General features: G+C 40.1%; 1 protein-coding gene across 1 annotated transcript in view; it reads right to left on the minus strand.

Annotated features, from left to right (window-relative positions):
* si:dkey-233k19.3 (dynein heavy chain 11, axonemal) overlaps window positions 1-16,753 on the minus strand; it is a 39,869-nt gene that overhangs the window by 14,240 nt on the left and 8,876 nt on the right. The window contains exons 24-57 of the mRNA XM_008294823.1: window positions 16,473-16,697; window positions 16,097-16,188; window positions 15,891-16,017; window positions 15,660-15,812; window positions 15,349-15,582; window positions 14,504-14,635; window positions 13,839-13,999; window positions 13,572-13,728; window positions 13,306-13,451; window positions 13,108-13,224; window positions 12,885-13,023; window positions 12,592-12,684; window positions 12,316-12,510; window positions 12,158-12,235; window positions 11,929-12,061; window positions 11,691-11,818; window positions 11,229-11,377; window positions 10,992-11,142; window positions 10,755-10,886; window positions 9,205-9,378; window positions 8,413-8,617; window positions 8,029-8,194; window positions 7,629-7,731; window positions 7,063-7,302; window positions 6,823-6,984; window positions 6,528-6,721; window positions 6,231-6,393; window positions 5,637-5,760; window positions 5,359-5,501; window positions 4,371-4,532; window positions 1,758-1,991; window positions 1,453-1,599; window positions 1,227-1,340; window positions 996-1,139 (exon numbers count right to left, since the gene is read on the minus strand). Coding sequence (XP_008293045.1) covers window positions 996-1,139; window positions 1,227-1,340; window positions 1,453-1,599; window positions 1,758-1,991; window positions 4,371-4,532; window positions 5,359-5,501; window positions 5,637-5,760; window positions 6,231-6,393; window positions 6,528-6,721; window positions 6,823-6,984; window positions 7,063-7,302; window positions 7,629-7,731; window positions 8,029-8,194; window positions 8,413-8,617; window positions 9,205-9,378; window positions 10,755-10,886; window positions 10,992-11,142; window positions 11,229-11,377; window positions 11,691-11,818; window positions 11,929-12,061; window positions 12,158-12,235; window positions 12,316-12,510; window positions 12,592-12,684; window positions 12,885-13,023; window positions 13,108-13,224; window positions 13,306-13,451; window positions 13,572-13,728; window positions 13,839-13,999; window positions 14,504-14,635; window positions 15,349-15,582; window positions 15,660-15,812; window positions 15,891-16,017; window positions 16,097-16,188; window positions 16,473-16,697 — 5,217 coding nt within the window. The remainder of the gene's footprint in view (window positions 1-995; window positions 1,140-1,226; window positions 1,341-1,452; window positions 1,600-1,757; window positions 1,992-4,370; window positions 4,533-5,358; window positions 5,502-5,636; window positions 5,761-6,230; window positions 6,394-6,527; window positions 6,722-6,822; window positions 6,985-7,062; window positions 7,303-7,628; window positions 7,732-8,028; window positions 8,195-8,412; window positions 8,618-9,204; window positions 9,379-10,754; window positions 10,887-10,991; window positions 11,143-11,228; window positions 11,378-11,690; window positions 11,819-11,928; window positions 12,062-12,157; window positions 12,236-12,315; window positions 12,511-12,591; window positions 12,685-12,884; window positions 13,024-13,107; window positions 13,225-13,305; window positions 13,452-13,571; window positions 13,729-13,838; window positions 14,000-14,503; window positions 14,636-15,348; window positions 15,583-15,659; window positions 15,813-15,890; window positions 16,018-16,096; window positions 16,189-16,472; window positions 16,698-16,753) is intronic.

The raw sequence follows: 16,753 nt of genomic DNA on the forward strand, positions 1-16,753 counted from the left end.
AAATCAATGATATAATGCAAAATAACTGAAAAAATCAGGTTTTAACCTCAATAGTACATTGAGAGGTAGTACTTGAGATAGCAATCTAAAATTTGGCAGATATCTTTGTAAATATCCATAGTTTATGATTTCAAATATTCTAGCAAAATTAGGGATGGCCAAGCTGAAGGTCTCTGATGATTTGAGATTGAATAACCTTACTAAATCTACCATGAATCAAAAAAGCAAAAATCTTTGTTGTGTTTACAAAGAGACAGTCCCACACAACAAGAATTTAACACTTTTGTCTCACCATTAAACTCAACATAAATGATATAATCTGTGTTATGTGAAATTTAGAACAGTAATTGGTTGAAGTCTAATGCTGGGATTCCAGTGATGTTATGTGATACCTCTCACAGACACAATATAGTCAAACTGAGAAAGCAGGTTTTATAGGAATTCATTTTATGTAATGCAAAATGTATCATCGGAAATGTAAAATAATTCTAAGTTTTCAAAAAATATATAAAAATAAACTTTTAAGTAATTTTTCCCATGCTGAATGTTACTGACTTTTACATTTGTTGCCCATTTGCATCCACTTACTGCATTTTTAGCTTCATTTGGTCCTTTAATCCTTTACAAGAAGCCTGTCTTATATGCAGTTTAACAGTCAATAAATATTACAACCCACTATCTTTAAAATACTAAAAAAAAAAAAAAAACACGTGCTTTAGGAAAAGAAAGCACTGACCCCAAAAAATGCTTAATTCCACCTGCTTTTTTAAATAAAAACCAAATACGTTGTTTTACATCCCACTTGCATCAGTAGCAGTGAGAGGCTGAAAAACAGGTCGACACACTTGCTCCTCCAGCGACTGAGCATATTCATAAAGCCATCCAGCTGTAATGTGAGCGCTGGAGAGATGTTGGGCAGGGCCAGGGTCAAGGCCCGCTCACAAATTAGATTGACATTAATCAGGCAGATGTGATTGACATGATGACAGCTTAACCTTGCCCATGAAGGCCCGCGCCGCCTTCCAGCTCCGATCCTTAGGAACTCGACCACGGGGGGCCAGCAGGACCATCACAGCTGCTGCTACATTGATTACTGCTGCCGTAGGGTTCGGAAAGGCCTTCAGCTCAGTAAGATTCACCTAAAAAAAAAGAATGACATAACACTATATGATTTGAATGACTGTAGGTGTGACGGAATTGTGTCAAGTTTGAAAAAGATGGCGCACCTTGTTGAGCGTGTCCAGCGCCGCCGTGGCAGCTGTCAGTGATGGCTCTGCCTTTGCTAGGTCCTTTTCACAGTCCTTCTGTTTGACAGCAATTTCTGCCTGAATGACCGCAACCTGTGCAAAAGCAACCATAACAATCCAAATCACGAGAAGTGTGTGTAGTGTTCGACGTGATATGAATGCCAAGAAAGTCTACAAAACCCCAAAGTGTGATGGAATATCTCACTTTTTGTGCCTCGACATCTGCAGCCTCTCTCTTGTTGCTAACCCTCTCAGTCTGCAGTCCAATCTTTGTAATTAGAGCTTCGATATTCTGGTTTTTAAAGGTCAGCTCGGCTTCTTGGGATGCCAGTTTGGCTTTTAGATCTTCAACCTAAAACAGAAAAAAAACAAAAAAAACATCATACTTCGATGCGTAATGTCACAGGAACGCCCACAAATCAAACACTAATACTATTCCTAATTTGTCTACCTCAACCTTGTTCTTCAAACCCTAATATTAGCCCCCTTTAGAAAAAAAGAGACACTCACCTGAGCAGCAGTGCTTTGAAGTTTTTGAAGGCCGCTGTCGAGCCGGTTCATCTTGTGCTGAAGCTGAGCCCGGCTCTTCTCAAGAAGGTTTCTGTACAGGGTGATTTGCTGGAGAAAGCTCTTGGGGGTGGTGTAATTGTACCTCTTCTCATTGCGCTGGTATTTTTCACTTGCCTGGTTGACACTGGTGTGAACGTAGGCCATGAAAAGACTGATGGATTCCTGGACGGCGGGCTGTAAAAATAAGCAGACAAGGGGGGGAGAGAGGGGAGAACAGGGCGAGCTGGATTGAGTGGAGTTTAACATCCCCAACCTGATGGGAACTGAAATATTATCTTCATAAATTTTGAATTCATCTACAAGTTTTGCCATCGCACTTGGCTGGCCCTGACTTACTCAATCTGAAATTTAGGTGCAGCTCGCAGGAATGATTATGCTTTGAAACCACTGTGAAAATAATGTGTTTAGAGCAGTGACGTGCAGCTTGTAAAACATGCACACTGTTTACATTAGATCTGGTGTCCTCCAACTTTCCAAACACTGTCTACAGCGGCCGTGGTAACACATTGCAACTAGGTATTCATCATGTGGTGCACAATGACACATGGTCCCCATTAATCATGCAGTTAGCGATCAATTAAAGCAAAAACAAATGAGCAGAGAATACAAGGATCAAACCTGACCATAACTCACAAAAAGCCATTGTTAATGATCAGCAGCAAAAAAAATCATTATTAATTAAGATTTGACATAATGCGTTTTGACAAAGCATGCAGTGTTCGGTTAAGATCTGAAAGAAGCTCATTGATTGGCCCCGTCTAACAACTATTAGCACGATGTGCATTTCTAACTTTAAATAAATGATCATTTCATTTCTTGCACTCCTGCCTCTTTAAGTAGATAAACAATCATTAATGACTTTAGCTATAATGCCTCGTGTTTGTTCTGTTTCAACTTTTTTAAAATAGTTTGTTAATTGCACACTAGTTTAACCCTCTGGACCCCAAAACCCACCGGCGGCGGCTTTGGAAGACATTTATTGAAGTTTTTGTTTGTTTTTATGAATTGATAAAATTATATCATTTATTAGTCAGAAATTGTAAAAACAGAAAGAATATTTACATTTTCCTCTTTCTGATGGTCTCAAACTAGTTATTTAAGATGTGACCTAATCCAAGCTTAAAAACACATTTCCCCCCCCCCCCAAAAATCACTTTATTCTACATGTCTTGTTTAAAAATGTTTTAAAAAAAAAACAAAAAAAAAAACAACAAATCTAAACGCTGGCATTAAACACATTCTGCAAAAATTGTTGTGCTTCTCAGAGTAACCATGAAACCATGATTAAGTCAGCTGCGACCGTCAGTCGTGACAAAAACTGAGGGACTATTTGATTAAACTAGGCTGAACTGCAGGCTGTGTGTACACAGAGCAGAGAGAAAACAAAAAAGGAAACAAACAATTTAGGTAGTCAAATATCTATACCATGTAAAGTCACCATTCTTTCTCTATAATACTGGTAACACCTCAGGGCACATGAAAACATTTTGTAAATGTTAACTCCAAAATCATAAATCATAAATCTCATTATTATTATTATTTGTACTAGTAGTAGTAGTGGTAGCAGTCGTAAATTAAATTAACATTAAAACATTCAGCTTTTTATTTTTGTGGTTTATGGCATTATAACTGTGTCATACCACACAAAAGAAAATTTAAACTTTTCTATACTTCTGGCCATGCTTTCTATGTTTCCATAGAGGCACAGGATTTTATTTTGTAGTGAAAAATGAACCCACAGTGAAAGAAAAAAACGGTTCAGAGGGTTAAACTATCATTTGCATGAACCAAAGTGTATCATTTATTTTATTATCTTGTTTAAGTTCTCCTTTGCATATGTCCCTGTTACCATAACTTTATTACTACATCCATGCTTGAATACCGATCTACTACAGCTGCAGCTTCAACAATTACTTAATGCTAGAAGTGCTGCTGCTGCTGCTGCTATTACGTTGCACGAGTACTCTAATAATGTCACAACCTCTAAACACTAAAGCTACTATTATGACAAAACACTTTTCTTCAGCGTGCAAACACCCACATGTGGACAGATGTGTAAAAAGTGGAAAGTAATAGTCTGGCACATGTTCACATACGTGATGACACTTCCTGGTTGTGACAGCTGTGCCACCTTAGAGGCTCGTTATGTGCTTAATCACTCTTCTCTCATTAACATAAATGATTCCGGGTTGTGATCGTTCCACTGCCATGATGGAAAACAATGATATGCCTGCACTCACTGTGAGTCTCCAGGCATGTGTTCAGCAATTTGTCAGCACCTCAGCAGCCAACTAATGATGAAGGATCTATGGAAAAGTTAATCCAGCTGCACTGCAATAATTAGAAGGTGTTCATTAAAGTTGAACCCAGTCTGGAATATCGGAGATACGTGAGGCATTTCTAGGAGCTAAAATTGTTGTTTTTTTTAATAATGCACGGTTTCAAGATGTACAGTGAAAAGCAAGGAGACATAAAATGATCATGTCTTTCAGAATTTGGCTGTTACGGTTGGATACATGGTCAGATACAGTAACTTGGGTTCAAAATCCTGACCTCAATGCCTTCAATCTCTTGGATGAACCTGTAGCTGACCGACTGCAGAGCTTCAGCGGTCCAAGGATGAAACCAGTTGATGGTTGTGCAGTTGACAAGGGCTGGAAATTGGCGAGCCCTCACACGCAGGGCACTGCCCACAGGAGACAAGCACAGGACTACCTACAAAAGAAGAAAACAGGGAGACGAACTTCACTCGTACACTAAAAGCTCTGTACAAAAATGACATGCAGCCAAGTACACGAAGGTGAATCAACACAAGTCATAGATATCAGAGCGATGCGTCTCTGAAAGGGAAACCCATAACTGGCAGCCTTCTGCGCCCCCACTTTCATCACCTTGGCATGTGGACAGCAGCCACATTCGCAGTTGGCTGGAGCAGACGGTGACGCTACCAGAGGCCCTGGCGCAAACACTAGCTGGATGGCATACACGAGTACTGAGAGAAGAATTTCCTTCCTTTTAACCCCCCAGTTTGTCTGGCTTGGTCAATTCAGCTTGTCAAACATATTTAATAATATTATACAGCAGCTGTGCTTTTAATTTACACAAAAATACTAGTATTTGGTAAGATTTTCTCATTAATTTGTTGTTGCGAAGCTGTGAGGTCATTTTCAAGTGCTATCAAAACTGTCGTATTTGGTGCAACATTGATCTGGTTTGCATTTTTGGTTTGTGTTGGTCAGTTGTTTTCTCCATTTAAGTCTGGAGCACACATCTGCAGCTGAATATTTTGGCCTATTAGGCTTCAGAAAAAAAATAATATGTTGCCTCTAAAAGATTTTATTTCACTTTCTAAAATGTTTGCCTTGGTGTCAAATACAGGATTAAAACCCTTGTTCAAATAATAGCCATAACTTTTTCTCCTAATAGTGAGAAGAAATATTTACAAATTGATGTTGTAGATGAAATTGAATTGAGCACATGAAGTTAAAAGCACTATTAGATTAAAAAAAACAAAAAAAACAAGGAATTTTAAAGACTAAACCGTGAGCTGTAGTCGGACTCGGTCTGTAAAGAATCTCCAGCAGTTCTCCTTGTTATCCAGCAGTCCAAGTCCTCGGACCTCAGCTCTCACACTGGACACGATACCTTCAATATCCTCATCACTGAAGAGCTCAGGAATTTCTCCTGGAAGAGAAAACACAGTCTGAATGACACTGAATAGTCACTGTTATAGCCTCAGAATGATTTCAATGTGCGTGAATGAAGAAAATTCTGCAGGCGAAACACACATGCATGGCTGTTATGGATTTAGTCTCTGACCTGTTGCCAGTAAGTCATTAATAATGACCAGAAACCGCTCATCAGGGATCTGCGCATCAGTCAGGAGCAAAGCCACTCGCTGGTTCTTCACTCCGGTCTTTAGGAACAAACCTGCCAGATCCATCTGAACAAAAACCACACAAGCCATAAATGAATGCTCACAGTACAGCCTGCACACTAATATGAAGTCCAATAGAGAATTAAATGTTCAATATAATAATCAATTGGATAGCACAAGATTTTAAAAGCCTGTTAAATGATTCAATTGACAAACTTCCCTCATCGATGAGATATTAAAAGATGTCCCAGTGGCTTTTAATAGTATCTGACAAATATTTTCTGCATCATTGACAATTATTTTCTGCATCAATTCAATTACATCGATATCTTGTTTACAAGCAGAAAAACAGACCTAGGGGTTTTTATTGAGAAACTTTATGTAACATATTTACAATGTGTAGTTTAAGAATATGGCTGTGGATTTTAACTACAGCAGTTATTCTGTACATTTTCATAAGAGCAGGCTACACATAAAGCCATATTGTACTTGGTGTTTTTTTTTTTTTTTTTCTTGGCTATAACCTCAGTATTTACCTTGAGGTCCTGGATGCTGTAACCCTTACTCAGAGTGATTTGGAAGACTTCCACAGAGGATATGTAGGCAGCCAGACGAGTCAGGCTCTGCTTCCCGCTGCCCCCAACCCCGACCAGTAAGCCATGACCGCTTGGAGCCTCCAGGATACGACTGATGCGACAGCTGGTAACAACACAATCTTTGTTATGCTTCAAAAGATGCAGATTATTATCAATTGTTTTCATCATCAGATGTTTTATTAAGCTCACTGTGGTCATTGTAATTATTTTAATAATACTGAAACCAGCTACACTTACACATGTTGCATGGCATCTTCAAACAGCACTAGATTCATGGCAGGATGGAGCTCATTGTAGCTTTCCAGGGCGTCTGTGAGGATGGTCCTGAGTGCAGACCAGTTGCTGACGGGAGCATACGAAGGATCGTCACCCATTTGGGAGAAGTGGCAGTAGAGGAGGGGTTGCCTTTTCACCTGTTTGTCCTCCAGTCCCTGAAAAAAGACGAGCAAAATAAGAAAATCTTGTGGTTCAATATCATTATCTGAAGGTAAGGAACAGCAGTTTATTGTGTTTGTCAGAAGCTGCATTCTACCTCAAAGCATTCATGGACAGCTTCCATCTGGAGCTTCCGGAAAAGCTGCAGGTCCTTGACATCCACCAGTCTGTCTGAGTACACTCTGCAGGACTCGTGGAGCCACAGCAGTGCCAGATCTGCGCTCTCTTTCACAGTCTCAGGTCCAGAGAAGAGGATGCCCTTAATAGCACAGACATATGAGTATTTCACTTATACCTCATAAGTCCAATAGTAAAATTCACCTACTACGAGCACTACCTGAAAGACGTTAGATATGTCTCGGAGATTAAACGTATAGTGAAACTTGATGGCTGTGGGCAGAAAGTTGTGAACCATCTTGTGATGAAGAACAATCGCAGCTTGGACCACAGCTGCAGCACTTCTCTGAACCAGCGGACTGAACGACTGCTGCTTCAGATGGACACACACGATCTGACTGAAGATGGACATCTGAGCCTCAGGCGAAGGAAAGTTCACTGCAAACACTGAGAAATGTCTCTGTGGAGAGGAAAGGCACAATCATATTATAGAAAATGTACAGCAGAACATATGCTAATGATAATATGCTTTCTTAGGCCTGACCTTCATCTAACCCAAAAACTTAAATGCATTACTAGATGGCATTCTTAATTACTTTATAGAGAAATGTGGATTTAGGATTGACGATGAGAATTCTATGACACATTAATTCACACATACTGTAATTTTGATAAAATGTACTTCCAACATTTACTGGTAATAGGATTTGTATTGGGGAAAAAATGGTAACTTTCTTGTAAGCCAACTTTAGAGAAGATGATATAAAGTCAATTTTACCAACATACCTGTAATCTGGGGTTGATAATGAAGCTTCCAGCAGTTGGATTCATACAGGCAACGTACTGGGTGTTGTGTATTTCTTTCAGGGTCAGCTTCTGTCTGCCATACCTGCAGAGAAATTGAAGTAGGTTTCAAGGAGTAAACAAAACACGTGAAACATATGAAAAACTGATATGTGATTTTACATAGATTTACGAATTATCTGTATTTTTGTCATCCCAGTTGTCTATACTGGAAATTAAATGTGTTGATGCTATTTAATCTTCCTGAGATTTCTTTCGTTTTTCCCCCATCAACGTTTTTTTTGTTGTTGTTTTCTTATCCAAACATAGAGTCTATGAATAGAGGGTGTAAGGATTAATTGACTTGACTTGATTTAAGTGGGTGTGTGTGGTTCAAGCTCACCAATGCCCATAATCCAGATGCTGGCGTATCAGTGTGTGAGGCTGCACTGTTCCATAACTGTCAACAGCTGGCATGTTCATGTCATCTATAAAGTAGATCAGCCTTCTGTTGCCCACAGGGGAGAAGCTCCTGCCTGCTCTTTTCTCTAACGGCCGCTCCAGCAGCACTACAAAAGGAAGTAAAGTGATTTATCACAAATAAAAAAACAAACAAAAAAATCTACATATACAAGGCAAATGCATATAGAAATGAAGTAATGATTCAAAAGACACATGCGGATAAAGTGCCCTACGAATCCACCCTTTTCTGAAGCTAATCATTACCAGCAGATGGTGCTACAGTTTTCTTGATGTGCCACCACAGAACATAAAAAAAAACACTCACCCTGCAACATGAGGGAGGTAGTATAGTAGTTGAAGGGTACTTTTGTGGTCATGTAACTCTCTGGCAGACAGCCTAACTTGTTCTTGACAAGTGCAGTCTTTCCCACTCCAGCGTTCCCCACCAGCATCACTGGCTGTCTCCTCTCCAGCAGCAAGTCCATGAAGTAGCGAAGACGAACAGTCTCTGCTGTGTGTACCAGAACAGCCTGCAATCATAGAAACAGCAGGAAGACACAGAGCAGAAACATACATGGTTATTATGGCTTTCTTTGAGTGTGATTTATTGACAGACATGTGTTCAGTGAATTGTATGTGATTTATAATTTCTTGTATTTCCCCAGAACACCACAACTATTCTGTCATAATAGCATCATTTGCTCAGAACAAAACCCCACTAATTATGGCTCAGCAAGAGCCTTTGGAGCATTCACAGCTGTACGCGGGAGCATGAAGAAAGACAAAAGAGCGTGGGTGATAGCTCAAGCCTTGTTGCTCATGCCTTCACCCCCACACAGTCTGGTACAGAGAGTAGTAGATGGTAATCAGACACAGTGGCAAGCCTATCATCCATTCCAGCACCCCTGCCATAACCTCATGATGCGACTTCACCCTCTCTTATTATGCTCACTGAGGCATGCATACATTTTTAATATGACTGTATTGTTTATTTTTGGTTATTTTTCTTTAAGAAGGTTGCTTCTTATGATTGTGAATTATTGGTCAAACCACTTTGCAAAGTTTCTTTCTTGAGGGTCCTACTTTTCTGTAGTTGCAGTACTTTATCTGTTCTTACCTGTAATGGTGTGCAAGTGTCCATTTCAAACGGAGGTACGGTGTCACTCCAGGGCAGGAACCGCCGGGTTTGATAGTCCAGATAGTAGTCAAACACTGTCCCCTGTGCTGGAAGCTTCACAGTCTTCATGTCTTTGGTCCACCACTGACTGAACTCTACCCGATAGTCATGGAGCTGGACAAATCATCCAAGACATACTATGTGTTAATTCATCGAATCAGTTTACATTTAGCTACGCTTATATTTTATATACTCTTTCTTGGCCACTTGAGACACTTGTCTCTCGACGTAAGGAACTGTGCTGTGCATGTTGTGCTTGACAAAGCAAGGAGAAAAATGAGTAATAATCTAGTGAACTATTATGATGAGTATTAACAAAGTATGTCATAACATTTTCCAACAGTTCTTGATGTTGCCTGTAACGCTGATGTCCAATTATAGTGTTGTTGTTTTTTTTCTGTGAAAAACCTTTATTTCTGTTGAGGAACATATGTTGTTCTTTGAGCACTCAAGAAATAAATCTTAAGCTTTATTAGTGTTATTGGGACACAAAAAAAGTATTTTGTTGTTGACGAAAACTAAACTAAGACTAAATAAAAAGTAATATTTTAAGAATGGAATTTTGAGCCTTTTAGTCAAAAAAAGAGAACTTAGTGTCATAGTTTAATACAGACAAACAGAAAATGTACTGTTATAATCCAAAGTATTTTTCAGTGGGCTTGCGTCATGTGTGGAATTGTGCACTGCAGCTTGCAATCAAAGCCATCTGAAACTTCTCTTGTTGACTAGTTTTATCAGTTTGACCTGTTGTACTGCTGTTAATTAGGAAGCTTCTTACATTTTTGTCAAGGAGGGATGCTATCTTGCTATTCTTGAAAGAAACAGAATTGAACTCATCGACAAACAAAAGAAGTGACAACAAAACAAGTGAGACAAACTAGGAGCACGCAGGCAGCAGGTGATATTTATAAAACAATAAAGTTAATTTAAGTCTAAAACTGCTGATGTGACACAGGTGATGTGGGTTTAACATTAAAGTTACTTTCAGTCAGATTTTCATGTTGCTGTCAGAAGGAATGCGTCAGTTCCAGAGTTCAGTTCGCTAGTTTAGTTTGCTAAATGGATTTACTGAGGAGAGTCTGACTGTTGTATCACTGCAGAGTAAACACTCAACCTCTTCCGCTAACCTTGCCATAGACAAGAATACCATCCGTAACCATGGTAACCGTACACAAAGATGGCGACAGCTGGGGTTTCAAAATTATATAAATATTAAAAGCATAAAAAAAGAGACTGACGGCAACCAGACAAAAACGTTATAGTGTTTGTAGACTGACACTAATAAAAATCAAATCCCCAAAGTTTGTCCGCAATTAATCTAAATCGGGTACCAAAATCCAACACTGCTTCAGTATATGTTATTGTCGTGTCAAAATTCAAGCGCTAAAAATGTCTTTGCAGTTGAAATATACCGCGCAACTTGATATTTAAAAGAAAGTAAGAATTATTACACCCTAATTTCATTTACTTGAATTAAACTGAATGAATACCTGATCTTGATACAAGGCCCCACCGAAAGCCCAGATGCAGGCAAAGGTGAAGTAGGTCTCATAGATCTCGCGAGGAGATTCAGATGGAATATTTTCTGGTGTTAGAAGGCAGTCGAGCAAAGTGCAGAGCGTCTGAAACAGAAGAAAGTCAATATATATTGACATATTATGCATGAAAAGGTCTAAAATAAAAGAAGAAATACTATACATGCACTGTATACATTTGTTGTTATGCACCTGCACCATAGAGTTCTCAGGGATGGGAGTGATGGTCTTGAAAGAGTTTTTCATCTGTTCTAGACAACGGGGAACGTATTTCTCAAACAGTATGGTGAGGTGGGCTCTTTCTGTCTGGCGTTCTCGTTGGTCAATCCAGCTGGCTACGTACCTGAGCGACAATCCAAGACACATATACAGCCTCAAACTGATGTATATTATGAATAAACATGTAAAGTGGGGTTCTGTGTAACTTACGGGTTCCAGCCCAGGTCTTGTTGGTTAACATAGAGGATTCCTGCTCTGGATACGGTAGCAGGAGTGGCCATTCTGAGGTGACTGATTTCAAACACCAGCCTCATGGACGGGGTAAGCGCCACACGTTCATTACTGGCCAGAGTCAGGACCTGAAAGATATTATTCCCAAATATTATGACATCTGAATGGTCAATATGACAGGACAAGACTCTACCCAAACGATAAGGAAAACACCTCCATATCTCATCAGATTTGACAGACTTGCTTTAGAATATTTCAAAGGCACAAGATCACTGTGACATGATTCATCGCTGTGGAAAAGGACCTCCAAGTACTTACACTCCAGGAAGTGATTTGCTGAAGGAGGAGGGGGGGGGGAGAGAAACATCTTTTTTTCTGTCTATACCACCTTGGTTGCTATGTGTTGTACAACAGTGTATGAGTGAACAGGAGGGGAGGTACCTTGTTATCATCCATCACTGTGTTGAGTGATTCAATCCACATCGGATCAATGTCTCCATCCAACACAATCCACTTAGGCCCAAGGTGGGAGATGTTTGCCTGCTCTCGCATCAGTGATGAAAGCAAACCTTACGCAGAGATTGTGGGTTGCAAAGAATAGCAGAGATCGCATGGTGTGAGTACCATTTGCACCGAGTTGTTTCTTGTGTTGCAATTTTTGCATCTTCTTTCCGTTTACCGTCTTTCCACTCTCTGGTTGCAGGATGGATGAAGCCAAACAGCTCATCTCTGTCTATTGCTTTTGGATTGAGGTCATTCCACACAGGTTTCCTCTTCAGGTTTATGTAGGTTTTATGCAGAACTCTTAATATCTGTGGAAAAAGTCAATATGTCATATTCGACATCTGTGTTGCGAAACTGAAGTGAGCATTTACTTTCACAACATTTGAAGCATAAAAATTTATAACCTGGCTTTTCCCGGTTCCTGCATTTCCAACAACAAAGACGGAGTGACGCACTGCCATGAGCTCCTCCAGCTGCACCACCTGACAAAAGTGAAGACGTTTACAAGAAGATTCTTTTGTCTCTTTTTTTCTCGGTAGGTATACACCAATACAAGTCCAACCTTGAGGATAAATGTCTCCTCGGGCTGCAGTCGGAGCTCCAGTGTGGTCTTCCGGATGGCCTTTTCAAATTCCCAGTCCCTCTCTCTCTCCACCTCCAGGCCTGGGAACAGGTCTCCCAGCAATCCCAAGAAGATGGTCACATCCTCAGTCACAACTTTAGGCAAGTTGAAGTCCCGCAGAGCACGCATGAGCACCTAAGAATTAATGTGCACACTTATATAAGGAAATGTATCTTTCTCACATGGCTATGACATGACATAGACATGTAAAGTCACCTGATCCTCTGGTCTTGTCTTGTCTCTTCGTCTCAGTGCTCCTGCCAGGACCAGAACTGACTTGACAGCACGCAAACCCCAATCATAGTGGTCCTAACGAGAAAAAGAAAAGAACACACACCTGTGGTTACACTTACCATCAATCATGCCACCCAAAGTAATGAGATTTATTGAATTGTTTCATACTTTGCTGTACTTTTGAGCCTCAGCTAAAAAGATTTATTGTTTGTGCCCTCTGTTCTGATCCAGCATTGTGAAATATAAAGGTGCAACTGAGTGTTTTTTTATCCTACCTGCTTGGAGAGTAGTTCTTTGCAGAGAGTATACAGAGTGATAAACTTCTTGGCTAAAATCTTAGCCCGCCGGAAGCCCTCTGCCACCAACATGATCTCACAAATAAGCTCAGTGTCAGGCACCACCATTGCACAAGGCCTACAGCAGGACACAGACCGAGCAGACGTGAGTTCAATGCTGAAAAAAGCTGCACTGTAAATATGGTTACTGTATCATTCCCACCTGAAAAGAGCTTTGAGGTTCTCGGGTAGCTCTGTCCTGCCTGCGTAGCCAGGATTCATAGTGATGAAAAGGCCAACTGAAGGCTTTAAGACAATGTCCTTACCAAGGAACAGGAACCTGTGAGATGGTGCACAATGTTAACAGATTTTTAAATGTATAGTTGATGAAAACTCTACGTGCTCAGCTTCAACTGCTCACCTTTTCTTTTTAGCACGAATGGCATCCTGAATGGTTTTCACCTGCACTGCTACAACAGACAGAACGTCCACAGGGATACGATTGAATTCATCAAAGCAGCCCCACGCTCCAGTCTGGGCCAAACCCTTATAGATATTTCCAATGGACTTAACATAAACGAAAAAGAAATCTTGCATTAAAATATATTTCTTGGTTGAAAAATCTAAATCAAGACAAAAACTGACCAAAAGTAACCATTATAAACTCTGATCTGTTGAACTTCTCACCTTGTAGTCCATCTGTTCAGAACAGTTGAAGATGTACACCATGACCCCCATGGCTCTGCCGAGATCCTTCGTGGTCTCAGTCTTCCCAGTTCCAGCGGGGCCTGCTGGGGCTCCACTCATGGTCAGGTGGAGTGACTGAGTCAAGGTGATGTAGCACCTACGCTTGGCAAGACATACACAAATGTGATGTTTATCATTGCTTAGCACAGTTGTGAAATTGTGTGTTTGGATTGCATGCATAGACTGAAAACTCAGCAAAAGAGCTACCGGTCTGTGAGGGGGGTGATGACCAGACGTGGTGTATTTCCAAGATACTCGTATGAGTAAAGGAACTGAGCGTCGCAGATGTTAACACAACAATGGTGGAGCTGCTCGTTCCAGCAGTGTCGAAGCTGGGAGAGCCACTGAAAGGCCTGCGAGGTGGTGACCTGTGAGAACAAAGTCATGCTATCAAACTATGTGAAAAAGATAATGTCACAAGAAACATGGTATGTAGGTGTTACGATGGCCAGAATATTTAAATGTCTTGTTTCAGTCTAAGCTTTCAGTCTATATTTTAATCTATTTAGTGAAGTTAAAGTTGTGTGTCGTTTGCAATTAAATCTGTTTTTAAGGAAATTTTGAGGAAAATTTCAAGGAATTGTGCTGTTCCTGTTCAGGTCTGTTTTAAGTCCAAATGAGACTTTTCTTTGTGGTGCACATTGGTTGCAAATGAAGAACCAAACTGTGGCTGTATGGATTGCAATTTTGAATAAATTACATGTTAATTGTAAAACAAACAAACAAACAAAAAACAACAATATTTGAATCGTAAAATGTGTTATGTACTGTAGGTTCTTTTAGAAATCACAAGAAAAGTTAATTTGGTCATAATGCCGAAATTGGCTCAAAAATGAGGCGTTAATGTCACAGAATGATTCAATCATGTCAACCTTTTGAGCAATGAGGCTGGAAACAATGTCTCTCGCATGGACATCAATAGTGCATGTGGTCATGATCTTCTGTCTGTCGCCTGAGCTCAGCTCTCCCAACAGCATGCCGATCAACAAGTTGAGCTGAGAGACCTGTAGGGAAAAAACAGATTCAAAGCAATGCTGAGGAAAAAAGACAGAAGTTGAGAAAAGAGTGGCAATTTATATTTACATGTGGGATGAAAGTGGCAACAATCTGATACAGCATTTATTGGTTCAAGTTTCCTGTCTCACTTATACTGTCAAGTATTCAAAGTCATTAAATTTCAATCCATGCAGAACACATCACACGCATGCAGTGGACCAAAGTGGACCCTGTGTACTTTAAAGACAATCAAAAGTAGTCTTGTGTTCTTGTTTTGACTAAAACGTCACTGGATGTCATTTGTCCCTGGTCCTGTATGACAGCAAATCCAATCAGTGCAGTGGGTTGAAGGGGGAGAGAGATTATTCAAACAGCAGCCAAGGACATGTTAACCTTTAATAGTGCTGATGAAACTGACAAGAGTGATAATACAACTGTGAGCACAGGCCACAATGAGGCTCCACGAGCTCGGCTCAGGTCACCGACTCTGATGTGATTATGATGCCATTATGGAAAATGTGAAAAACTAAATATCATGATAACATATTGTGTATTTTAAAGAAAGCTATGATTTGCTAAAACCACATTTTGCAATTAGCCGTATTCCATCAAGACAATATCGAATCAACAACCTCTTTTCACTGTTGAAAAGATTTGTAAAGGTTTTTCTTGCAAAGCTGCATTTAATTGAAATCTTTAAATGTTAGTATGTAAAAAGTACCTGTTTCTTGTTGTAGTCTTTTAGTGCAGACTCAAATCCCTCCTCCAGTCTTTTAAACACAAGCTCCATATCATTGCTCCACCAGATCTGAGATCCAGTGAGAGCAACCTGGGCGGGGAAGTCGAGAATCCACTGCTCTCTGGGTCTGTCCTCATACACAGAAACAGCTTCAAACAGGTGACCCCTGACGCTTTCCTTCATAGACTCCTCGAGACGAGTAAGCCAAGTCTCCACCTAATGTAAAGCATTGTAAGTTATTTTGTGAAGTTTTATAGCTAGTTAACCTTCTTTGGTACTGAATATAATCTTACCGGTCCGTTGCAGCAACATTCAGTCTGGAATGGGACGTATTCCCTCTCTTTGCTGTACATGCCCACAGCAAGTTTAGGATTATCCAGCTGTTCATTTTTGGCGAACTCAAGATCTGACATGTTGTCAAAAAACTTTGACAGATGGACAGTTACCTACAAAAGACAGTCAGTGAATACACTTATTTATGACAGAGATACTATTCAAAACAAGCAAAATCTACTTGAATGTACCTCTCTGGGACGACTCCCTTTAGAGAGGATGTCCAACAAGTCTGCAGATGAAATGAAGTAGAATCGTGGAAAGGCAACTCTCTTTGTCTCCAGGTATTCAGCAAGAGCTTTCTCACATAAAGCCAGCCTGTCAGGAAGAGGCCACACCAACAGTAAGCAGAAAACCTCAAAAAGTATAATTAAAGATAATTGAAATAAGCATGAACCTTTTTTGCAGATCCTCTAACTTCTCAAATAAACGAGGTTTGTTGGTGGCCTCGATGACATTTTTAGTCTTAGCACTGTCCAACATTAACTCCTGAAAGAAAAGAAAAAGAAAAATCTGTGACTTTTTGGCTGTTTTTCATAGAGCAAATAGGCAAATAGTAAAATATCTATAGTGTGTAGCCTTAAAGTGTGAATGAGAAACACAGAAAATTCATGAAATGAAGTCAAAATCTCTTAATTTTGCAAGTCTCATTTCAAGATTTGCCAAAAATAACAAAATTGCTCTAACCAGATTCTATAAAAACAAAAAATAAAATGTTTACAATGATGACAACACTGCATGCTCATTGGGAACAAATGGCAATAAGTGCAGACCTGAAATTCTGCATCTATTGCTTGGAATCTTTGGGAATCTGCTGGCAGCTGCTGGGAAATGTCGTCACAGCCTTTGAAGATGCTTTCGAGGTAGACCCACGTCCTTTGGACCTCCATCCACACCATCAGCACAGAGTCAGCCACAGTCAGCTGTTTTTGTAGCTCCACCACCTGATACAAGAAGTGGTCTACATGCTTGCTCTGAAAGACGCTCTGCAGCTGAACCTTGAGGATAAGGACATGGAGACATGAGCAATCTAAAAGATTTGGTCCAAGTACAC

The sequence above is a fragment of the Stegastes partitus genome, unplaced genomic scaffold (assembly GCF_000690725.1).
Source record: "Stegastes partitus isolate 25-593 unplaced genomic scaffold, Stegastes_partitus-1.0.2 Scaffold998, whole genome shotgun sequence".
NCBI lineage: Eukaryota > Metazoa > Chordata > Actinopteri > Pomacentridae > Stegastes > Stegastes partitus.